We start from the raw sequence: 26,924 nt of genomic DNA on the forward strand, positions 1-26,924 counted from the left end.
CAGGCCTAGGTATGTGTGACACAGTTGAAAATGAAGCCATGTGGGCCCCTGAAAAGGCGGCTGCCTGACCTCTAAACTGGGACAATGGGATGTGAGGTAACTGCGCTGGCGTTGTACACCGTCGCGGTAGGCGGTCGAAGACCGCGGCGCAGTGCTGCATTGGTTAACATTGGACCCTATGGGTCCCAGGAGTCAATGATGAAGTGCGCCGGCGGTGATGATACGCACCGCCGCGGACGTCACCGCCGCGGACGTGACCACCATTTTCTATCTGTTCAATCACTCGATACCTGATCTTCGACAGGAGAGGACCTACACTGCAAGTGCTGCTGTGACCTCGGTCTTGAAGAGACAATGGCACGTGTGTCTGGGGAAAGGGCCCCTGCCTTCACTGCACAGGAGTTGGAGAAGCTCGTGGACGGGGTCCTCCCCCAATACACGCTACTCTACGGTCCTTCAGACCAACAGGTGAGTACATAGGGTGCAAGTTGTATGGGCTATGCCTGGGTGGAGAGGGCTGGATGTAAGAAGGAAGGGGGCAGAGTTTTGCGAGCATGAAGTACTGTGAATGCATGTGCCACATGGCAAGGGTAGGGATGTGGGCCAGTCACTTCGACAGTGCAGTTGGTAATGACTTCTCTTCTTCCCCTGTACATGTCATGTAGGTCAGCGCCCACCAGAAGAAGGATATTTGGCGTGCCATCGCCAAGGATGTCAGGACCCTGGGGGTCCACCAGAGACGGTAGCACCCACTGCCGTAAAAGATGGGAGGACATTCGCCGCTGGCGCAAGAAGACGGCGGAGGCTCAGCTGGGGATGGCCTCCTAATGTGGGAGGGGTGCCCATCGCACCATGACCCCCTGGATGTTCCGGATCAGTAGCGGTAGCGGTGGCCTACCCTGAGTTGGATGGGCGGATGAGGGCATCACAGCAGACACAAGGGGGTGAGTACACTCTCATTCTGCTGACTTTGCGCGCAGTGGAGGGGTCTGGTGGGGGAGGAGGGCTCTGGGTTTCCCTAGGCCAGGGCGAGTTCCGTAGGCTAGGCCCCTCCGTAATGCAGGCCATGTGGCACTCCACCCCACCTCTGTAGAGTGCCAAGTACAGGTATACATGCCCCTGTGTCATCTATGTGTGCAGATGTCCACCATAGCCATGTAGGCCATATCCCAGGAACTGCATCTGTAGAGCCGAACAGCGCGGCGTAGTGCAGGGGGCTGCTGTGTCTGTATTGTCCGCCAACGGTAGCGGTAGGCCATGCACTCAACCTGTCTTTCTTCTGTTTCCCCACCCCTTTTTGTGCTCTCCCTGTTCTTTTGTGCATCAGCATCATCAGGCGGAGGTACAGTGGCACTGGAGCACGAGGGGGCTGCATCCCACATGGCCATGGAGGGCCACACCACGGACTCAGCATACACCAGTGGGACGGAGGGCGAGGGGAGCTTCACGGCGGTCACCGGATCAGCAACCAGCGACACGGACTCGTCCTCCGATGGGAGCTCCCTTGTGGTGGCGGCAACATCTGTGCCCCCACTTCTACAGGTACAGCCGCCACACCCCTACCATCACCGCCCTCCCAGCAGTCCCTCAGCCTTCGCCCCGTGCCCGCTCACCCAGGAGGGTGGGCATCACCTTCACCCCAGGCACCTCAGCCTTCGCCCGTGCCCGCTCACCCAGGAGGTGGGCATCACCTTCGCCCCAGGCACCTCAGCCCCTGTCCCAGTCACCTCTGCTGCCCTCAGTGAGGAGGCCATTGACCTCCTCAGGTCACTCACTGTTGGGCAGTCTACCATTGTGAATGTCATCCAGGGTGTAGAAAGGGAGTTGCAACACACTAATGCATTCCTGGAGGGCATTCATTCTGGTCAGGCTGCCCATCATCGAACCCTGCAATCTCTGGCCTCAGCACTGATGGCAGCCATTGTCCCTGTGTCTAGCCTCCCCCCTCCAACTTCCTCCACGCAGACCCAATCCCCTGTATCTCTCCCTATCTCAAGCACACCATCAGACCAGCCTGCACACACCTCAACACACAAGGGCAGCTCAGGCAAACATAGGCACCACACATCCCACAGGCACTCACACAAGCATCACCCACATACAGACACAGCAACATCCACTGCCTCCACTGTGTCCCCCTCCTCGTCGTCTCCCTCCTCCCTCCCAATGTCGTCTACACTCTCACCTGCATGCACTACCACTACACCCACTAGGACTCGCACCAGGACACCCACCACCACACCCCGCTCACCTGCACTCACCACCCCCACTACCATTTACACGTCCCCTGTGTCCTCTCCCAGTGTGTCTGTGACGCCCGCTCCCAAAGTACACAAACGCGGGCACACACACACCCAATATCCATCCACCTCACGACAGCCTCCAGAACATGCACCTGCACCCAAATCATCAAAAGTTACACCTCCTACAACCACCTCCTCTTCCTCCACTCCCATACCCCCTCCAGCTACCCGTCCCAGGAAAAGTTTCTGACCAACGTTGACCTCTTTCCCACCACCCCCCCTCCAATTCATAGGTCCCGTACTAGCACCTCAGCCAAAAAATCTCCAGTACCAGTTGTGCCTGTTAGAGGTATGTGGAGTGCACCGGGCACCAGGGCAGCCAGTGTGACACAGAGCCAAAGCACAGCCAGTCCCCACACTGTGAAGCACCAGAAGTTGGACAGTGCCCGACGGGAGAGGGGGAAGACTCCTGCTGGCAAAGCCGCTCACAAGGGTCCCAGGGGGAGTGTTGAGTCAGCTGTGACTCCTCCCAAAGTGGGGAAGGGGCAGAAGAAAGCGCCAAAGTCTGGGAAGAGCAGCACGACAGAGAAGGCCGCCATCATCCCCGCTGCCCAGGACGCCACCGCCAGCCCCATCGTCACTGGTCAGGAGACCACCGCCAGAGTCAGTGCCCAGGAGGGCAGCCCCATCGTCACTGGTCAGGAGACCACCGCCAGAGTCAGTGCCCAGGAGGGCAGCCCAATCGTCACTGGTCAGGAGACCACCGCCAGAGTCAGTGCCCAGGAGGGCAGCCCAATCGTCACCGGTCAGGAGACCACCGCCAGAGTCAGTGCCCAGGAGGGCCCCAGCAGCCACAGCCCCGCTGGGCAATGAGGGACCGCCATGGCAAACACCGCTGCACAGGGCAAAGACCGGCATGGCAAGCACCGCTGAACAGGTCAGAGACTGCCAAGTCAAGCACCGCTGAACAGGGCAAGCACAGCTGAACAGGGCAAAGACCGCCATGGCAAGCACCGCTGAACAGGACAAGCACCGCTGAACAGGGCAAAGACCTGCATGGCAAGCACCGCTGAACAGGTCAGAGACTGCCAAGTCAAGCACCGCTGAACAGGGCAAGCACAGCTGAACAGGGCAAAGACCGCCATGGCAAGCACCGCTGAACAGGGCAAGCACCGCTGAACAGGGCAAGCACCGCCAACTCAAGCACCGCTAGCCCATGTGCGGCAGGGGCAGTGATGGAACTGGGACCGTCACGGGGAGAGTGATGCACTCTGGGCACCAGTCCCCCTCCAGAACCAGTGGAGAACAGCATCCACTACCTCAGTCCTTAACAGGATGAAGCACTCTGGGCACCAGTCCCCCTCCAGAACCAGTGGAGAACAGCATCCACTACCTCAGTCCTTAACAGGATGAAGCACTCTGGGCACCAGTCCCCCTCCAGAACCAGTGGAGACTGTTATCCACTTGAGAGACTGTGGCTTTGCACTCCCCAGGATGGTACAGTGGGCAAACCACCCACTGAAAATACTTGTGAGACTGTGGCTTGGCACTCCCCAGGATGGTACAGTGGGCAAACCACCCACTGCAAAGACTTGTGAGACTGTGGCTTTGCACTCCCCAGGATGGTACAGTGGGCAAACCACCCACTGAAAAGACTTGTGAGACTGTGGCTTTGCACTCCCCAGGATAAAGCAGTGGGCAAACCACCCACTGCAAAGACTTGTGAGACTGTGGCTTTGCACTCCCCAGTATGGTACAGTGGGCAAACCACCCACTGAAAAGACTTGTGAGACTGTGGCTTTGCACTCCCCAGGATACATCAATGGGAATGGAGCCCCATCTTGGATCTGGCGTGGTGCTGTCATCCGGCTGAGGTGCCCCCCCTTCCCTTCCCTCTGAGGTGCCTGTTGTATTTCGATCTGATGCCCCTGCAGTGTTCTCTCCGTTTCTGGTCAGGTATCTGATGTGGGCCTCGCCCATGCATTTTGGACCCAGTGGCCCACAGACATTGAATGATACATACCTGCACTACTAATCGTGATGTATAATTTTTTTAATGTGTACATATATCTGTATATTAGCTTACAATATTTTGATACATTACAATGCTTGAACTCATTTCCTTTTGTCTTTGCATTCTTCCGGGGGGGTTGGGGGTTGTTACTGTGATGTTTGGAAATGCATTGGTGTGTGTGTTGTAGTGTGCGAGGGTCGGGGTGGGGGTGTTGCGTGTGTGTGTCCCTGACTTTTGCCTCCCCCCTCCCCTATGTCGTAGGTGCAGTACTCACCGTTGTCTTCGGCGCCGGCATTGCTGATGATCGTAGAGGAGCAGGAAGACTATAGCAGGGAGTATTTGGAGTTCCGGCTCCATGCTGCCCTCCTTCCTCGTGGAGTGTGTTAAGGTGAGTGTTTTCCCATTGAAATGGCTGTTTCCGCAGTGTTTTTATCCACGGTGAATCCGCCCCGGTGGCGGATTGGCCTGTTGTAATACTGTGGGCGGTACTTTGTCCTCCCCCTGTCTGTTGGCGGTGACTGCCGCTCTGCATGTCTGTACCGCCGTGGCGGTCGGAGTGTTAAAGTGGCTGTCTTTGTTGGCGGTTTCCGCCACAGTCATAATTCTCTTTTTTTTTCGCTGGCCTGTTTGTGGTATTACCGCCGCTTTAACACCGTCCGCCAGGGTTGTAATGACCCCCTTATTTTTCTCAAATCCTGGACAATTCGAACCTTTCCACAGGGCTTTATCAATCCCATTATCTGTGAATTACATGGGCTGCTCAACACTTCTTTCAAGACCCCTTGTTTTACACATTCTCCAATTATGTGAGCAACCTTTATAAGGATGTCCTGTGGCACATGATACTGGGGAAACATTCAGCTCAACTCCCTTTATCGGGCCTATCTCTTTCCCTGTCAAATCCCACACTTTATCTTCAACTGTTCCCTGCAAATCAGGAGGAAGCTCCTTCACAGTGAACACTGGAAAGAAATTAATCAGACGGTACTCCTCATTTATCATCTCACAATCGGTCTCTGGAGCTAGGTCCTCCTCATCATCACTATTCGTCTGTATCTCGATTCCATCATTTGAGCAGGTAATCGAGTATCTGGCTTTACACAGCAAGTCTCTTCCCAATAGGGATACTGGACTTGAATCACAGACTACAAAGTTGTATAATCCTTTAACGTTGCCAGCTTTAACCTGATCTGGTTCTGTAATTGGATTGGTAAAATACTGATTTGCTACTCCTGCAATCTGAACTGTCTTTCCTGAAAGGGACAAGTTCAGAACTTTTGAAGTTCTCATTGTAGAGCGTGTAGCTCTTGTGTCAATCAAGAATGAAACTTTGTGAACCATTACCTTTCCTTTCTCATATGGTCCTTTCTAATCTACTTCTAACGATGCTGCAAGCACACATTCCTCTTCATCCGAACTCTTGCTAATCCAATCATCATTTATTCCATTCTCACTGTGTAGCAGAAATTGGGGAACTGTGTTATTCCTTTGGTTAGACCTCTGACCTGTGACCTGTTGGGGAAGCGTCACCTGCTTCCGTTCCATTGGGGCTTGAGGTATTTGAATTTGCTGTCTAGGAACCTGCTGTTGCATTGGCTGTAACTGTGTCACTTAGACATGTGGTATTTGTACCTGCTGCACGAGTTGAACATTTTGCATTTGATACACATTATTTTGAAAATCCAGATTATAACCTCTCATTGTCATTCCTCTCATGTTTTGAAACAAATTGAGGTTTACTGAACAATGCCTTCCTGCACCATCATCGGACACTCCCATTTCCAATGTACGACTGCTATGCAAGCGTCACAAGGCAACACTCTTCATTCCCTGCACATTATTCTGAACCACTACAGTACTCAAATCAGGGCTACAGTTTCCATTACCAATTCCCCGTGACCTCTACCTCTCATATGGTTGGTGACACTTTAATCTGCATCACCATCGCCTTTTCTTTCAATTTTCTCTGCCACAACTCAATCTCGTCACTACAGTACTCTGCATACTGCAACACCTCATTAGTCAGCTTTGCTTGCCAGCAAATCAAAGGACTCTTAATAATCCGGCCAATTTCAGGTCTCAATCCTTCCACAAATCTGAACACAAAATAAATCATGCCTTTCGGCTCGATCATTTCTGTACCACTGTATTGCTTAAATGTCTGCAACAATCTCTTGTAATGCTCATGTTTTGACTCCTTTGCATCCTGAGCTGTCCTGTCTATTCTATACCAGTCAATGTTTTTGGGTGAAATTCTCATTTTAAGAAATTTAATCACTTTGTAATAATATTTCATTACTTCAGGAGATGGCAGACCCGTATTCGGACCTCTCGCTGGTTCCTTTGTCGGCCAATCTATACTCCTCTTCCACTCCATCCACAGATCAGCTGGGACTGCTATCTCTAACAGAGTGTTCAGGTCTTCCCACAGTCACTCTGTAAGTTTTTTGAACCTGTCTGACTGCTGGTACCATTCTCTCTCAACCTGGTATAGTCATTCGTAAAGGACAGAATATCATTTCTGCTCCAATGGACATGAACAAAATTCCCTCCTGGTATCTTTCTCATTGGTAATATTTTAATTTGATCCTTTCTCTGCTGCACATCTGCAGTCAGCTCCACAGATTTCCTTTTTATTTTATCTCTTTTCTTTGCCCATCTGCCTTCCCATTTGTACAATGCTACCCTAATACTCCATTTCAAATGGTTTGTCTTCTGTATTTCTAAGCCATACTTCTTTGCCAGGTCTTCTAACCTTTCATGCACATTGCTCACTTCCCTCATAATTTTTGGGCACAGATATTTCAATTCTGCTTTTGTGTAGGACTCTAGTCTGTTCACACCTAAGGTTCCTTCAATGAGCTCACCCGCTTCCATTCCTAGTCTTGTGTAGTTCAAGTACTCCTCTTCCATTGCAGTGAAATATTGTTGGCCTGGGCATGTGGCACTTGTTGCACCACTGGGTTCGGGTACTGAAGCCTCAGTAATTTCAGGCTCTGACTAACATTCGACCCTGTGACAGTATCCGGAGGTACTCCGAATGGACTAAGGTCTAGCAATGATCTCGATCCGCCAAAGGTCTACCCCACAGAGAGACTACTTGGATATTCCCATTAAGTCCTCCCCTCATTGAATTCTGACTCAGAACTCCCTGTCCATTTGCACGATTTTTCTCCTGTGTGAACAAATGTACAACTGGACCAATGGTGACAGGTACAGACACAACATCTGGGTTTGGTCTAACACTGAAGTTCTGTGGGTGCATAGTTCCCACATTCTGGCTCATCAGTACGGACCTGTCTGACTGTGTCCCTATTATCGGTGTGTAAGTTGGCACTGCTTGTGACTGCACTTGAGGCAGTAAAAGTGGATTTGGCTCTGTCTGAACCAACATCAGTTTCGGGAAAACCTGTCCTTTTGGCACTATTAAGTTTGTGGCAGTTTCCACTATGGGTACATCATGGTAAATTCTCAGGACATTCAACTGTGGCACATGATTTTGTGCTACTGGAGTAATAGATGCATTAAGACTGCGCTGCGTTGGGCTCTGTGTCATGCTAGGATTAATCTGCACTGGACTCTTCATGTTAACCTGGGTCGGACCTGATTCACTCTAGTGCTTGGACTATTCTCTTGCACTACATATGGTGGGGGACGGTTTCTCAGTAACTGCTAAATAAACTCATCATTGTCTGACTCTTCCTCAAATGTTAAAGATCCTCTAGACTCCTTTGATCTCTGCTCCCTACTCTCGGAAGGGCTTCTGTTTCTTTTTCTGGTAGCTTTCCTTCCTTCTCCCTCGCTGTCTTGTGTAATCGCTGGAAATATTTGAATCCCCTTTAAAGTCGCTACTCTCCACAATTTCTGACCACTGTCCCATCTAGCCTCCCCTAGTGTCTTTTCTGTCTTTTTCAATCTCCTCTCAAATTTCTGTTGTTGTCGCTTTTGCTGCCTGGATACTAACTCTTAGATTGCTAATGCCTAATACTGTTCTGGTCTCGGAGGGGGTTTCAGATCATACAGCACCCTCCTTAGATTCTTTAGGCTCCTCAAATTAAATGTTCAGTGGGCAGGAAACCCCAAGCTCCCACCCTTTTCTGTCACTTTGCACCATTGTTTCAACCAAAGACATGGCATGACACCCTGCTCCGCAATCACAATGTAAGCTGGTGTACCTTCTGGCGGTGCAGTATCCCTGTTACTCATTGTAATGTACATATCTTCCCTTAAAGCACTCTTTAAAGCTTTTACATTTTTTATTTTTATGATCTTTATGTTATTCAAAATCAAATCAGGAAGTGACTTTTAATCCCAGAATTCTCTTCAAACACCTTCTCAACCAATTGTGCTTCACGGACAGCTGCCAGTCCGTGTGACCCATCTCACTAACTAACCTATCCCAGCGCAGCTCCAATGACATCACACTCACACATATTGCAGCTGACAAAGTCTTGCAGCTTGTCCTCCTAAACTGAGATTCACGCCAAACTAATGTGATTTATTGCAAGCACTAAACAAAATCAAAACCCAATTTGTCAGTTAACTACAGGTAAGGTAACACAATTGCTTCAGAAACTTTACAGATTTTTAACTGATGGAGTTTTGCTCTAGCAGCTACTCCTTCTTTCTCAGTTTCCATGATTCGCAAGCAAAATTTGACCCGCAAATTTTACTCTCAACTGATCAGTGGGTCTGTCCTGGTGCACATAGGACTCGCCAGATCACAGTCGAAAATTATTTTGCTCACTTTGACTCACATTTTTACTTGTCGACCACGCCCGATCGATCTATTAAACCAGACAAATTGCAAGAAAAACCAAGTGTCTCATACACTTTTTCAATATACTCCGGAGTCTTAGACCACACAGGGTCTGTATACCAATTTGTCAGCACAAAGCACCACACATGTGAAGTTCGACGACTTCCCTACTCTCACACATTGGACTATGCAAACTCCTTCTACATCTTCATTTGGAGTATGCAAATTGCCTAAAACCTCAAAAACATCACAATTCACATGCGATTTGGCAGTCAGGTTACCCCCTGTCCAAGCAACGACCCTCACTCTAGTCAGGGTAAGTCACACGCAATCCAAATTATCCTGTGCCCACCCTGTGGTAGCTTGGCACTGAGCAGTCAGGCTTAACTTAGAAGGCCATGTGTAAAGTATTTGTGCAATAAATCATACAATACCACCATGCAGCACCACAAAAATACACCACACAGTGTTTAGAAAAATATATAATATGTATCTGGTTAAATGCAGGTCAAAACGATCAAAGATGCAATAAGTAAATGTAGAAATATCACTGAAAAGTGATATAAAGTGTTTTCAGTCTTTTAAAAGCAAAAAAAGTCTCTTTCAAGCACAAAGTGGTTCGCGTGAAAAATCTCTGCAAAGAACCGCAGAGGAGGAGAAACGTGGAAACAAAGGGGCGTGCGTCGATTTCTTGGGGCACACACGGGGATGCGTCATTTAGTTTCCACACAGGGATGGCTGTGCGACGATTTCGGGCACTCAGTCGTGGATCCTCTTCGGGTTGCAGGGTTTTCAGACGCCCCAGGGACGATGCATGGATTTTCTGCACTGGTAGGATGAAGTCACAGGAGCTACATTGATCCGGTTGGCATTGCGTCACATTTTCTACCGCACGTCAGGTGGTGCATCAATTTCTCTCTGTAAGTCGGGTTCGGTCGTTCCAGTTCGGCTATGCATCGATCCAGTGGGCCATGCGTCAAATTTCCGGTTGTTACTCTGGCGCTGCGTTGATCTTCTTGTTGCGATGTCGGGCTGCGTCATTCCGGTTCGGCGTGAAATTTTCACCTCGGTGCAGGCTGTGCGTAGTTTCGGGCAAGCTGTGCATTGAATTTCGCCGCACAAGGAGTCCTTTTTTAACAGGTGAAGTATTTTTGGTCCCGAGACTTCAGGGAACAGGAGGCAAGCTCTATCCAAGCCCTTGGAGAGCACTTCTTCACCTCAGCCAGAGAGCAGCAAGGCAGCAGAGTAACAGCAAGGCAGCAGTCCTTCACAGAAAGCAGTCAGGTGAGTCCTTTGGGCAGCCAGGCAGTCATTCTTCACAGGATGCAGGTTCTGATTACAATTTTCTTCTCCAGGAAGTGTCTGAGTTCGAAGGGGCAGAGGCCCTGTTTATATACCCAAATGTGAATTTGAAGTGGGGGTGACTTCAAAGAGTGGCTTAGAAGTGCACCAGGTCCCCTTTCAGTTCAAACCTGTCTGTCAGGGTCCTAGTAGGGGGTGTGGCAGTCCTTTGTGTGAGAGCAGGCCCTCCACCCTCCCACCCCAAGAAGACCCATTCAAAATGCAGATGTATTCAAGTGAGGCTGAGTATCCTGTGTTTGGGGTGTGTCTGAGTGAATGCACAAGGAGCTGTCAAATAAACCCAGCCAGACATTGATTGTAAGGCACAGAAAGATTTCACAGAAATGCTCAAAAGTGGCATTTCTAAAATAGTAATATTAAATCTAACTTCACCAGTCAGCGGGATGTTATATCACCATTCTAGCCATACTAAATGTGACCTTCCTACTTCTTTCAGATCAGCAGCTACCACTCAAAGAATGTATGAGGGCAGCACCAATGTTAGCCTATGAAGGGAGCAGGCCTTATAGCAGTGTAAAAATGAATTTACGAGTTTTACACTACCAAGACATGTAAACTACATAGGTACATGTCCTGCCTTTGCCTACACAGCACCTTGCCCTATGGGTTACCTAGGGCATACATTAGGGGTGTCTTATATGTAGAAAAGCGGGAGTTTTAGGCTTTGCAAGTACTTTTAAATGCCAAGTCAAATTGGCAGTGAAACTGCACACACAGGCCGTGCAATGGCAGGCCTGAGACAAGGTTAAGGGACTACTTAAGTGGGTGGCACAATCAGTGCTGCAGGCTCACTAGTAGCATTTAATCTACAGGCCCTGGGCACATATAGTGCAGTCTACTTGGTACTTATAAGTAAATTAAATAGTCCAATTGGGTATGATCCAATGTTACCATGTTTAAAGGAAGAGAGCATGTGCACTTTAGCACTGGTTAGCAGTGGTAAAGTGTGCAGAGTCTAAAAACCAGCAAAAACAGTGTCCAAAAAGTGGAGGGAGGCAGGCAAAAAGTTAGGGGTTACCACCCTAAGGCTGTCAGGTCTAACAGCCACCATTTGCGAATGCATAATAGCCTTTCACGATTTAAGAAAGGCATTCGCAGTGAAATTGGATGGAGTTGCATTTCTTAATAGCGATTCCCTAATAATGATTGCGACTATCTTGGAATCACTATTAGGGAATCACTATTTTCTTACATATCATTTTTCATTTCTTAAATAGCAATTTCTTAAAATTCGCTATTTAAGAAATGCAAAAGAGTACTTTGCTACATCTGGCCCAAAGGTCTTATTTTTTTATTCTAATCTTCAGTTCTAAATTTGTAAAGCCACTATAGATATAGATTGTCTCCAAAACATTGGCTGTCATTTTAGAGATCAGACACCTATCTCCAACAACAATATATTCCAGTAGATGGACCATGCTAGTAGTGTGTTGCTGTATTAACCCATGTGACCCTTTACAAGCTGAAAATGTAGGATTGCTCAATTTGCAGCTTTTCTAGCCAAGGCAGGTCCGACTTTGGGGACATTAACGAGCCTTTGACATAGAAGTTCAGTCTACATATTCCAACCTACTCGTTTGAAATTATTTTCATAGTGTTCAAATTAAGTTACCTCCTACACCTTTAGATGTACCTTCAATAGGTCTTATTTCATTTGTGACAGTCTCCATGAAGCCATAATTTTAATTCATAGATTCTTTTCCACTTACATTTCTTACATAGATTGCAAGACTATTGGTGGCTTGAAGGCTCTTTCTGCATCTTCTTTCTTTACTGCATCTTTGTAGGTAACGTCACGCTAAACTAGAAACCTTTCATTTTACTGAAGGTGATTTCTGAATTTCATTATTTCAAGTGCTTTCCACACTAACTTTCTTTCCTCCCCTTGTCATACAAAGGACAACTAAGCTGCACATTCTTTTTTATCGCAGCAGGGTTTTTAGCCAGGTCAATCACTGACCTTTTTGTAGCTTTTCAGTACAGCAACTATAAAAAGCTGCAAACAATCTCCATCATTTTATCAACACTTTTACAAACTAGCTGGTAAAGCTCTACCTTGTACCCTTTGAACAAAGTCATTTACGTATGCACTTCAAAGAAGAATTCTAATCACTGGCATTGCAAGTGTGTTCTAAATGCAAGCAACGAAAATTGTTTACCATACTTCCAATTTGGTAGTAATATGCAGCCATAATTGTGGTGCAGTGGACTCAACACAGCCCTGGACGACATTGCCACTGCATTTGCTGGACTTTTGTTAGCTACTCCCCTATTTCAGTGTCTGGCCTTTTGTAGAGCAGACAATTGTGCCTCCTGATAATCTTTCTCTTAATATTACTGTTTGGATGTGCGCAATAGAATACACTACTAATGCAGCATAGTGGGGCTTCAGAGCTTTTTTGCTTTAAAAATATTATATAGGAGTTCTCAACCTTGTTTTAGAAGTGGTTAATAAACAAAAACTGCAAGAGCTAGCATCCATTAGAAGAACAAGTTTATTGACTTTGGGAATACTCTTTCTGCTGGATAGAGTCTTCTGCTGGTCACCTCCTACCTCCCCTCCTGAGGATATGACCAGTTTTGTTTTTTGTTGCTTTCTATGTTTTAGCTCCTCTGACCTGAAATCTTTAGTGCTGGTATAGCCTTCAAGGGACCTCTGTCACTTCAGTTGAACCTGCTCGCATACACAACTAAATATGTACAGAGGCACCTGGCTAAATGCCTGGATCTAGTCCATGCAAATAATGATTATATAAGATATGTGCATAAATCTCTGTATCAAGGTGACATAAAGTGAACCAGGATAAGCTGCTTCCTCTTGAAAAATATGGAGGGCCACCTTCTTTAAAGGTATGTGTGAGTGTGGAGTGTGGAAGCTGGGAGCTGTGTGACTACAGCTGGCAGCCAGCACAACACAAGGCAAGATACATATTTCTGGGCCTTGGTGGAAGCAGATATTTCACCTTCATGAAGGAAACATTATGTAGGTGATGATATAACTGAATTCGGGATAAATGATGGAGACTGCTGCTTTGCCTTTTGTTGCTGTGTATTAACCTGAGTCTACGACAGACATCAAATACAATACATTTAGGCAGGAAAGAGCTGGTCTTTGAGGAGGGAAGAGTAGCAATCAAGGCTGCAGGATAGAACAATTGGGCCAGTGCCCTTCAAAGCCTGTCATGGGCGACAAGAAATAGAGATCATCCCTTGGATATCATCTCTTGTGAAAGCGACTTTAACTACTCAAGTTCCTCTTCCCTCCCTCCTTATAAAGGGCCAGGTAATAATCTTCAGCAATTCACTGGTTGATGGGTTCGCAGAACTTTCTAACCTTATGATGCGCACTGAGCTGCAGGTAATGAAGATGAGTTGCCTATTATGGGCCATACATTCCATGAGTAGCCAGTGACTGGGTAATGCAAATTAATTTATTACTAAGGACTATCAACCCAATGGGTGAGTTGAGGCCCTTTCTGGGTCCCCAGTTCATCAACGCAAGAGTAATAATACCTTACAACAGTCGTTGGTTCACAGCCATTGCCACAAGCCTCACACTTTTATGACAGGATATATAAGCTTAACTCTGCCCTTATATGTAGTCAAAATGGGTTTGGAGAATTGACCCTGCACATATTTGCATCATATTGTTGCCATTTTACGTGGTAATTGCCACCCCAGAGCAATCTTGATTTACTCTGCTAGTTTATGTGAAAGCCATTAAAGCATACAAAAGTGAGCAAGAGTATGCTAGTTTACGTGTTTCCTGAATGAGAGCATTGTATCCATATTTGTTCATATTTATTTTTACCCTGCTGCAATGTGGGCATGTGAGTATACATCCTAGAGTATTTCACTTACCCCCCTGTGCATGTGTGATTCTTTATTAGGTAAAACAGACAATAAATGGTTTACTGGACACACAACCAGGTTAGAGGACAGTCTGTTTGCCCATACTATAATATTTTATCCCAACAGTACCTGTTGCACACACTACGGAAACTGCTGCTCCTCTACAAATTACTGAAAAGCAGAAGGCACAAGCAGGAATGCTATATAAGGGGAAGGGTATATGGTGTGCCAGTATGAACGTAGAGCTGAAAACACTTACGAAATTACATCATCGACCATTTAGGTATATCTGATCATTTAGGATATAGTACTAAATAGAGGGAAAAAACTGAACAACGCAATTATCCGTCGAGAAGGGGCTGAGTGTCAGCGAGCCGATTAACAAGTACATCTAGAGAATAAAAGACCCAAATGTTTTCAGTCCTCCGTTTGATTGTTTTAATCTCAACGTTTTTACCAGCTGTCACTAGCGGTCACTTGGAGCCACCAATCGATTAAAATCAGCGCTGAAAATGAAAGAGGAGCTAATGTTTGCACCTTCTCGTACTACTTGTGTTCTTGCCTAGTTTCGTACTAACATGTTGCTATACAAATATTATGCCAAACGGACTCAGTTAAATAAAAGTCACAACCTTATGTAACAATTAAGTTTCAATTTTGGCGAAAAAAGGTTTGTTTTGAAAAAATAACAGATGTATGCTTATAAACAGAATATTCAACAATAATAAAAGATCATTCTGTAAGGTATTACACTGAATTGAGCAATGTTAATACTCTTAACCAAAAATATAACATTCTGAAAGAATGGTTAATATGGGAAGCCGTTCATGTCAAAATTACAGCTCCCCATATTGGACACCTCCTAAAATGTATAGTGTGCTGGAAGATGAATATGACACACACCAGAATAAATGTACTATCTGTCAAAATAATTATGATACCTGGCAGAGCGAATCTGAATTGAACCAAAACAAATATGAAACCTGGCAGAATGAATATGCTACCTAGTGATTACTATGAATAACACACACACCAAATTGAATAAGAAATATATTGAAATATATATAAATCATACTGAAATTAATATGGCCCTCACTGTAAACAATAAAGCAATCACTGAAACAAATACAATATTCACCAACAAGAATGGAGCATTTCTTGAAATGATTGACTTATGCCAAGAGAAATATAACATACATTGAAATTAATATGGCAGATTGAAAATAATATAAAGTATTGAAATGAATATATTATCTTCTGAAAAGAAAACAATGCACATTGAAATTAATACAATGTACATTGAAATGAACATTAAACATGTTGCAATTAATGTGAATTGTGTTGAAATCAATATTACTGAAATGGCAATGAATATAAGACACACAGAAATGAATAGGAGATGATTGAAAATGAATATGGCTTGTGTTGAAATGAATTCAATCCCATTGAATTGAAGTTGACATGCCTTCAAATGAGTATGACCACAGCTGAAATTCACATGAGATTTGTTAAAATGAATATGGCACGCCTTGAAATTAATATGACACACATTCAAATTAATATGATACATATTCAAATAAATATGATATATGTTAAAATTGATGCATCTTAAAATTAATATGACAAGTGTTAATATGAATATGACATCCATTGAAATAAAGTTAACATTGATTGAAAAGAATATAACACATGTTAAAATGAATAACATGAGTTGAAATGAATATGACCTTCATTGAAATTAATTTGACATGTTTTAAAATGAATACGAGTAACGTTAAAATTATCATGACATTTATCACAATGAATATGGCTTGCATTAAAAGTGACATGATATACATTGACATGATTATCATATATGTTGCAATGGATATGATTCATGTTAAAATTAAGATGTGTTCATATGAATGAAGCATCCATTGAAAGAAATATGACACATGCTAAGATGAATATGACATGCATCGAAACAGATATGAGCTCCACCGAAATGAATTCAACATGTCTTAAACTGAATATGACCAATGCTGAAATTAAAATAAAACTTGTCAAAATGAATATGTTATGCTTTAAAATTTATATGATACACAGTAAAATAAATACTGCATATATTGAAATTTTAATATGACCTATGTTGAAATGGATATGACCCGTGTTAAAATTATTATGACAGGTGTTAAGGTGAATATGACATCCATTGAAATGAATGATGTTTGTAGAAAGGAATATGACACATGTTAAGATGAATATGAGCCACTTTGAAATGAATATCACACCTGGTGAAATTAATATGGCCCACATCAAAAGTAATATGACATTCTGTAACATGAATGTCACACTTTTTGAAATGAAAATGAAACTGTGAGATAAATGTAACATGCTTTAAAAATGAATTAGGTAAATATTGAAATGAACACAAGCCATGTTTAAATGAATATGACTGCTGTTTAAATGAATATGGCTTGCTCTGAACTTATGTTGATTTGCTTTAAAATTAATATTACATATTGAAATTAATGTTACATATTCTCAAAGGGTCGCATTACGAGTTTGGCGGTTTGTGCACCACCATGGCGGCGGCGTGACCACCATCTGCTTGGCAGTCAGACCACAGTATTACGATGCTGGTAGTCCCATAGGGAAAGACTGCTGCAGTCCCGCCCACACCAACAGGCAGCGCAGACCACCGCAGTGGCGAGGGAGATTTCTTCAGTCCTTCTGGTGAAGGGTGAAGACAGGAAGTCCCCAGAGCGTGCACACCATGGAAACTGTTGCAGTTGCTGGCTGGAGCTGAAGTTGCAGAAGAAAAGTATCCCTTGTGGATACTTTGTTGCTGTTACAGCGGTTCCTGGAGCAGGCTGCAGTTGATCCGAGGTCAGGGGGTGAAGTACTAGTTGCAGAGGGTGAAGTAGTAGTTGCAGAGGATTGCTGAAGAAAACTTGCAAGCAGAATCTGAAGAGATCCCACAGGAGAGACCATAAATATCCCTGAGAGGGGGATTGGCTACCTCATCAGGTAAGGACCTATCAGGTGGGGTCTCTGACATCACCTGCTGGCCCTTCAGAGTCGCCCCACACCTTACAAAGCAAGATGGCTGAATTCTGGAACACACTGGAGGAACTCTGGGCACCACCACTGGGGTGGTGATGGACAGGGGAGTGGTTGTCCCCTTTCCTTTGTCCAGTTTCAGGTTAGAGCAGGGGAAAGGGGTCCCTGAACAGCTGAAGACTGGTTTACGCAAGGAGAGCACCATCTGTGCCCTTCAAGGCATTTCTGGAGGCTGGGGGAGGCTACCCCTCCCCATCCTGTAACACCTATTTCCAAAGGGAGAGGGTGTAACACCATGCTCTCAGAGGAAATGCTTTGTTCTGCCTTCCTGGGACTGAGCTGCTCAGACCCCAGGAGGGCAGAACCCTGTCTGTGAGGTGGTAGCAGCTGTAGCTGCAGTGCAAGCCTCAGGGAGCTGGTTTGGCAGTATTGGGTGTCCATGCTGGAACCCCCAGAATGCATGGAATTGGCTCCCCAGTACCAGATTTGGAATAGGGGGACAATTCCATGATCTTAGACATGTTACATGGCCATATTCGGAGTTACCATTGTGAAGCTACATATAGGTATTGACCTATAAGTAGTGCATGCGTGTAATGTCGTCCCCGCACTCACAAAGTTCCGGGAAATGGTCCTGAACTATGTGGGGGCACCTTTGATGGTGCAAGGGTTCCCTCACACTTAGTAACTTTGCATCTAACCTTCAGCAAGTGAAGGTTAGACATATAGGTGACTTATAAGTTACTTAACTGCAGTGAAAATGGCTGTGAAATAGTGTGCACTATTTCACGCAGGCTGCAATGGCAGGCATGTGAAAGAGTTTGTCTGAGCTCCCTATGGGTGGCAAAAGAAATGCTTCAGTCCATATGGATCTCCTGGAACCCCAATACCCTGGGTACCTAGGTACCATATACTAGGGACTTATTAGGGGGGGTCCAGTTTGCCAATTGAAATTGGTAAATGAAGTCACTAGCCTACAGTGACAAATTTAAAAGCAGAGAGAGCATAAGCACTGAGGTTCTGATTAGCAGAGCCTCAGTGACACAGTCAAGCACTATACAGACACACACATTAGGCCATAAACTATATGCACTGGGGTCCTGACCAGTAGGATCTCAGTGAGACAGGCAAAAACATACTGACATACATGTAAAAATGGGGATAACATGCCAAGAAAGATGGTACTTTCCTACAGCAGTATTTCATTATCAGGACATGTAAAATACCCCAGTACATGTCCTACCTTTTAAATACACTGCACCCTGGTCATGGGGCTGCCTTGGGCTTACCTTAGGGGTACCTTACATGTAGTAAAAGGGAAGGTTTGGGTCTGGCAAGTGGGTGCACTTGCAGGTTGAAATGGCAGTTTAAAACTGCACACAGACACTGCAGTAGCAGGTCTGCAACATGTTTACAGGGCTACTCATGTGGGTGGCACAATCAGTGCTGCAGGCCCAATAGTAGCATTTGATTTACAGGTCCTGGGCACTCATGTTGCTCTATACTAGGGACTTACTGGTAAAACAAATATGCCAATCATGGATAAACCAATCATCAGGTCAATTTAGATAGAGAGCACTTGCACTTTAACACTGGTCAGCAGTGGTAAAGTGCTCAAGGTCTGAAAGGCGGCAAAAACTAAATGTAGCACATAGTCGAAAACATATATTTATTTTAGTTAATTAATTTGTCTTCAGAATATGTAATATTAATTTCAATATGTATTGTTAATTTTAAAGCAAATCAACATCGATTCAAGGCAAGCCATATTTAAATAGTGAGCATTTTAATTTACACATGGCTTGTGTTCATTTCGATATGTGCTTTATTCATTTCAAAGTATGCTATATTTATCTTATATAGTTTCATATCCATTTTAATAAGTGCCATATTAATTTAAATGAATGCCATATTAATTTTGATATGGGTCATATCAACTTCATCAGATGTCATATTAATTTGAAAATGGTTCATATAAATCTTAACATGTGTCATATTGCTTTAAATGAATGGTGTATTCGTGTCAGTGGATGTCATATTCATCTTCACTCCTGACATTGTAATTTTAACATGGGTCATATCCATTTCAACATAGGTGAAATTCATTTCAATACATGCAATATTCATGTCGATGTGTATCATATTGATTTCAAAGCATAACATTCATTTTGACAAGTTTCATTTTAATTTCAGCATTAGTCATATTCAGTTTAAGGCATGTTGAATTAACTTCAAAAGGGCTCATATTCATTTCATGTCATATTCATCTTAGCATGTGTCATATTCCTTTCAATAGATGTCTCATTCATATTAACGCATGATATTGATTTTAACATGACTCATACCAATTGCAACACATATCATAATCATGTCAATGTGTGTCATATTACTTTCAATGCAAACCGTATTCATTTTTTTATAAATGTAATGTTCATTGCACATTATATTCCTTTCAGAATAATGCATTTTCATTTCAGTACCTTATATTCATTTCAAGCTGTCATATTCATTCCAATGTGTGTCATATTCCTCTTGGCCTATGTCAGTCATTTCAAGAAATGTCACATTCTTTTTGACAGATATTGTATGTAAACGTAAACGGCAAACGTGTAAACGTGAACTTAAACGTAAAACATAAACGTAAAACATGTTTCAGTGATTGCTTTATTATTTACAGTGAGGGCCATATTTATTTCAGTATGATTGATACATATATTTCAGTATATCTCTTATTCAATTCTGAGTGTGAGTTATTCATAATAATCACTAAGTAGCATATTCATATTTGTTTTGGTTCAAGTCAGATTCACTCTGCCAGGTATCATATTTATTTTGACACATAGTATATTCATTCTGGTGTATTTCATATCCATTTTGCAATACGCTATGCATTCCAGGAGGTATCCTTTATAGGGAGCTGTAATTTTGACATGAACGGCTTCCCATAGGTTGATCCTTTACCGTTGTATATTTGTGTTCAGTATGGCGCATTAGGCAGTTTGATTGCACACTTTCGTTTGTGTTTATTTTATGAATGTAGATTTGGTGCTTGTTAAAGTGGGTAACTTGGGAGCACTTGAAAATGAAAATACTCACAACTATTCAAATATGAGCGCATTCATCACCATTTTCTATAATTCCTATTAAGATAGCACTCATATAATTCATACTCTGGCTCCCTGCCCCCTCAACCATTTAGTATTAGGCCCATTCTACTTCCCTGTTTTCAATACATGCATTTCCACATACCTGCTAATCAATAGTTTGACGTCTGACCAGTCTAGTCTGTTTACAACATATTCCAAAGTTTGTTTGAGATTCCCCGTGAACTCTACATGTTCACATGTATTTTTGGATTCATCTTCGCCTCCTTTGTAAAGACACTTTTTAAAATTATCAGAATAAATTAACACTCATGTAATGAATTACCTCAGCTGAGATGTCCTACAAATTTGGCATATATGAAGGTACTTGTTCTCAACTACTCACACTGCTAATGAGCTCTGAATCCTAAATTAATAATGCTTCTTAATCATAATTTGACCTTGGTTCGAGTTTAATGAAGTTCTTCTGGTTGAGGGAAATGCTTGCTTGAGAATGTTATTTACTGTTTATTAACAATGTTCTGCTCATAATCTTCTGTTTTCTTCTGTATTCTCTAGTTGGGGATGCTGAAACGGTCCCAAGTGTAGAATACAATCCAGCATCCTCTACATGTTTCGTTATGCTTCCTCATCCTGATGCAACAGAAGAGGTTATTGAAGAAGAATCAGAAAATGGACGATGTGTGTGAACATGAATTACAGCATGGGCATTCTTCTCCTAGGGAATGAGATGGTGACTGGAGTCTTGGGGGTAGAGGTGGGGCATTCAACTGATTGACTAGAAAATAATGCAGATAACCAGTCAATAGTATATGCAGTAATAGGACATTTCTTTATAACTGGTTCTTCTTGGCCTATGATCACCCAAAAAGTTTCACCTGGAATGCTGCTCTTTCTCTGTGTATACTCAATCCCACAATACTTCTTTATAATAGTATAGGATATCTTTTTGTGGATGTACACATGCATGAATACAGACTGAGATACACCTTCTGCTTCAAAATCATTTAAATATTTGAACATAATAAAAAAGGATTTAGCTGGTTGACAAGGGCCTAACTAATGATTTAGGTGTTTAATTAATTTATTATATTTGAGTTAAGTTGATTTGTTCTAAAAAGCCTTGAAACATCGTGGACATGCATACTGCCTAGTAACAGAAAAGGAGTCATAGAGCATTTTATGGTTACATACTGCATGTGGAGTATTTAACAATCTTGCATTTTCTGCTTCTAAGGACCATGGGCCAGATGTAGAAAGATTCCAATTTGCGACTTGCAAATTGCAAGTCAGAGCGACTCTTGGAATGTAGGATGGTGTCCCTGACACCATCTGTGACTCGCAAGGGGGTCGTAAAGGCCCACCTCATTAATATTCATGAGGTGGGTTGCAATTTGCGACCCCCTTGTGAGTGGCGGCATTCATAGGGATGGTGGCCTGCTGCGGAAAGCAGACCACCATGTCTGTGACCGCTTTTTAATAAAGCATTTTTTTGTAATGCAGCCCGTTTTCCTTAAAGAAAAATGAGATGCATTACAAAAGCGAAAAATGAAATGCTTTTGTTTCATTTTTTCAGATGAATGTCCATAGGACCATAGGACCACTGCCTGCTCTGAAAAAATGTTTGCAATTCCATTCACAAAGAGGAAGGGGTCCCATGGGGACACCTTCCCTTTTGCGAATGGGTTTCCACCCATTTCAAATGGGTGCAAACTGCGATTGGCATTCGCGGTCACAAACCAATCTGGCATTGCACTGAGACTCGCAATTAGAAAGGGGAGTCGCACTGCGACTTGCAAACCCGTTTTGCGATTCGGTAACCAGGTTACTGAATCGCAAAACCGGTTTTGCGCATTGCATAGTGCAGTTTGCACATTGCTAACAGCGAAAATCGCTGTTTGCGACGTGCAAACTGTTTTCTACATCTGGCCCTATATTACATACATTGCACTGGAGAATGAGCAATTTTTCATCAGTGAATGGGCAATTTTGCATCACATGTTCACCAACAGACCAGCTGAAATGGCAATTATTTTCAGTTCAATTGTCACTCTGACACTGATCAGTCAATGCAAACATTATATCACTTATGTGCATAGATCGGTCAATGCAAATGCTAGTGTAAAGATAGATAGGCAATAGTGCACATTTAGTCTGTCACTGGTGAATACTTTGTAATTAGGCTACAAGAAATATCCATACTATTGAGAAGCTCAAGACACAATGCTATGCCATTGAGGTTGGGTTCAAGCTAAGGTCTCAGTTAAAAGTGCAATGGTTTTTCTCCCTCTAGGTTCTTCAAATCACGGCAGCCAGAGTCGTCAATACCCAGAGATGATTTAAACATAGCACCAAAAGTCATCTATATATTGCAGCTGGTACTTCTTTTTAATGCCTCAAATGATGTGCCCTTCTTTATAATGCAGATTATACAAATCACACACTTAACAAGATAGCCTTCACAGGTCAAAATTCAAAGTCAAAACTATAAACGTTTATCTACATATAGTAGTCATTACCCAAGGAAAAAAGTGATTAGTTTGCTAGATTCAAATCAGCATTAATAATGCATCAAATAATAAAATTGTGAGAGGTAACAAAATAAGGTACAGCTTCAAAGCACGTAAATAGCCAGAACCAAAGTATAGTTCAGCAAGGGGACATGCATAATACTTGTCAGGTAAAGCCTAAATATAAACCACTAGGCGGACTAAAGATGAGTCTGGGTAGTATAAATCAGAAGACAGTCCAACATGGAGTCTGCCTTTGAGAAAGTAAGCAAAAAGTATGACATATCTCCCAAAAGGGAACATTTTATAGGTCTCAGACAGTGAAAGCCAGACTGTTTACGTGATGAGATCTTGCATCATAGAGCTGTACTAATACAGTAACTTGCACATAAGCCAATAGAAATAAGAAAATGTGAAGTATCAAATAAGAAACATTTAGGCACACCTACTGTGTGAAAATGAAGGAAATATTCTTGCATTTTTTTCTTACATTAAACAATTATGAATGGCTGTCTTTCATTTGACCCTGTGCGAAAGGCGTTGAATATTGCAGTACTTGAGAGCGTTCGCAGCAGACTTTCTTTGTTAGGAGGTAAATCAAAACACTTTTTCTAAACCAACAAGTAGACTCTATGAAGAAAACGTCTATTTCACTTATTTTCTCAAATGGAAAAATACAAACACAAACATAAATTGAACAATTTTTATGAATGGATGTCAATGCAAGCTGGCTGTGGCACTGTCTCTTACTACAGCCTTCTTATACTAATTTAAGCACATTCAAATCACCATTATTTTCTAATAATTAAATACACTCTGACACAGAGTATACTAGTCACATACCCTTAACAAGTTAGTTTGGTTTTGTTTAACTTTGACCTCTGAGGCGCTGTGATCTCAGTTTCATTATTTGTATGGAAGTGATTTTGGCCACAGGCTCAGGGCCCTGGAATTTCCAACCTGTTACAGTTCAATGCTCTTCCTTTCTGTTTGCAGTTAACAAAGATCTGCAAATTTGTTGCTCCGTACAAAATTGCGATAACATAAAAATGCTTAGGTGCTGAGAGTGGCCAAATTGCACACACTATCCTCCCAGGCTGTTTGTGCACATGCTAGAATACAGTGTTTTCCACAAAAGGAGTATTTTACTTTCAGATTTGTGAATGCAATAGAACATGTTGTTAATGGAGTAGTATTGTTTTTTCTTAAATGTTCTGTATATAAACAAAATGGACATTTCTTGCCTTCAAGAGTCATGCTAGGAATGGTGGAAAAGAAAATGCAGACGTGTGGCGAGGGAGAATATCTACATGAACCATTTGAGGTGTGTAAATGTAGGCATTCCTGCTTCAGAGCGGAGGTGCTGCTAGCTACATTCGAGAATCCCCTAGACAAGGAACACCTTTGCAGTGATAGTGCAGTAGTTGATTGGTAACAGAACATCTTTTGCTTCCAGAAGGAAGTGATAATCCTCCACTACAAGTTAAGCCACTTCCTTCTGTATCAAAAAATTAAACATTAAAGTATCAATAAGCTCTAATATCATGGGCTAAATATTGAAAACCAGATTATAGTATCTTGGTAAGTATAGATTTACTTTTCTAAACTCCACACCTACGTGCCCTGAGGATTTTTGTATTTTAAAGCTGTCATACCTATACTAACCTATATATATTTACCATCAGGATATTGTATTCACAATAGTTTTGCATATCAGTATTTGAAATTCAATATTTTGGTCCCACACACCCCTAAATCAAGCACCAAATTCCAGTGGCAGTTTTTGCATGCCAGAGTATCCCATATTGTCTCTTTCTTTGTTGTAGTTCTATGTATTTGATCATCAGTAGGAGAGTGAAGAACACTGGTATTCACAGATAAAGAGAGCAAGCCAAAAAGATCTATTACCTGCAAACTTGTCAATCCAATAATCATTTTATCATTGGAAACCACGGATAAAACACACCAATGGGTCTGTCTCAAAGATCAATGAAGATGAATGCAAGAATGCCCAAACCAAAATAGACTAGATTGTAAGCTGAGAAATGAATATAAATACAGATGGAAAAATTATTCATTTTATATTTTGTAAACATGTTTTGCTGTGCTCCATTGTGGTGTACAGATAAATGTAAGATCTACTCCTCAAAAGGAAGAATAGCTTTTCAAAGGGGGAAAAATCTAAATGTATTTTATGTTATCTTCAAATAAAATAAGAAAGAATGCATGCAACCTATAATGTACGTCGAAAATATATGTACCATGTTCATTAACAGACCACACCCTCCCTGGACTCATTCAGACAACAGCTGTTGCCATACGAAGCAGCACAATGTATGTATTTATTGTATGGTTTTGTAAAGACCTAATTGCCACAAGGTGTCCTGTGTCTCATTTACATGCCCAATGTGCACCAACCTCTAGGACCGGAAACAGTGCAGTCCCTTATGGACTTTGGTGCTCCCTGATGGACCTGTCTCTACTTGGTTAAATCTCACACATTACGATGAAGCTGTAAACATTTTTAGCAAGAAATAGAGACAAGGGCTAAAGGGCTAAAGTTTTGAAGTTTACTGAAAGAATATTAGCACAGAAATACATCAATTATGCATATAAGTATATAAATCATAAAATACAAGAACGTAAAGTTCTACTGTGAATCAAGAATAGATTCACCTTCTAAAATAGGTAAAAGGTGAGGGCCCACAAGCAGAATAAGCAGCTTCTTTTGTAGGACATATACAAAGGATTTTATTCACTACATTCACTACACCAAATGGGAAACAAGCAAGAAGAAATATTTTACCACATGGTGCATTTGAAAATTCTCTCATAATTCTACTGTTTTAGATTCAGATGTTCCCAGAATCATTCAGGTGACATGACTTGTTACATCGTCTGTTATTCATTCTAGGACAGTTATGTTGTCCTTGAATAGGCACATTGCATTCAATGTGATTGGGAAAGTCTCAGTCTTAAGCCCACAATTCTTTATTCTTGCACAAAAACAACAACTACACTGATCACGTGATACATTACAGTGTCACATCCAAAATGAAAGAAAGCACACTTTAACTTACACCAGTGTGAGCTTTATTTCTCATGCATTAAACACTATGATTAAAAAAAAATCCCACACTTCCATAGGCCCCCCTCTCTATTAAGTTGTATGTAGTTTGAAAGGCTTACAAATATTGTTCACAATACATTAATTTGAGATCTTTAGCCCTAGAGGGTTGTTAGGACATCATACCTAAACACCTTTCAACTGACTTCCTACCCTGATAGATTGGTATTCTGTCACCCTTTTCTCCACTGCTGTAATTAACTTCTAGCTTTCTTTCTTGTGCATTGAACAAATAACATATCTTGCCAACCTCCCCCACCTCTATTAGGGCTTCACCCATTCACACATACAGGCAATATCTGGCACCCTTTTCCTTTTTCCACCTACTTTAAGCCTCGTGTCCACATGCCTTTTAGACATTTTAAAATAAATAATGTACTCCATCATGCCCCTGAGCTCTGAGCTCCCATAAGTATTTTTGTCACATATTAAAACAAACCTGATGACCTGCTTCCTTCTAACATTGTTCTCTTGGCCTCCTTTTCCTTCCTTATTTCCATTCTTTCTTAGAGAGAGGGGAGCATTCAGTGTGCCAGTCACATTACAGTCAATCTATATGACAGATCAATGTGCTTCTTGATAGCTCTAGAAAGTGAGGGTGGCAAGTAGATTATGCCAACCTCAGATCAGTGAACACTCTAGGAGCCAGGAAAATTTGGAAGTTGCCACCACAACACCTACCTTATGTTATTTTGATTTGTATAGCTCACTATTCACACGAGAGGGTATCCATCTACCTTTTTCAAAAATTGTTTTCATTCCATAGAAATGACAAAAGTAGCAGGGGGTTCATCACTTTTAATTGAGGCCACAGAGAATGTAATCAGTAATAATAGGTTGTAGCAACATTTAAAATATTGGAAATTGCATGCTATTTCACTGAAATAACATATGTCTGATTCCTTTGTTAC

General features: G+C 42.7%; 1 protein-coding gene across 1 annotated transcript in view; it reads left to right on the forward strand.

The window, feature by feature from the left end:
- The window catches only part of LOC138259736 (sodium/hydrogen exchanger 2-like), a 503,208-nt gene extending 477,947 nt beyond the window's left edge, over positions 1-25,261 (forward strand). Inside the window, exon 12 of the mRNA XM_069207631.1 lies at positions 20,935-25,261. Coding sequence (XP_069063732.1) covers positions 20,935-21,065 — 131 coding nt within the window. The 3' untranslated portion in view covers positions 21,066-25,261. The remainder of the gene's footprint in view (positions 1-20,934) is intronic.
- Positions 25,262-26,924: the final 1,663 nt, after the last annotated feature.

This window comes from Pleurodeles waltl, chromosome 2_1 (assembly GCF_031143425.1).
Source record: "Pleurodeles waltl isolate 20211129_DDA chromosome 2_1, aPleWal1.hap1.20221129, whole genome shotgun sequence".
In the NCBI taxonomy this organism is placed as follows: Eukaryota; Metazoa; Chordata; class Amphibia; order Caudata; family Salamandridae; genus Pleurodeles; species Pleurodeles waltl.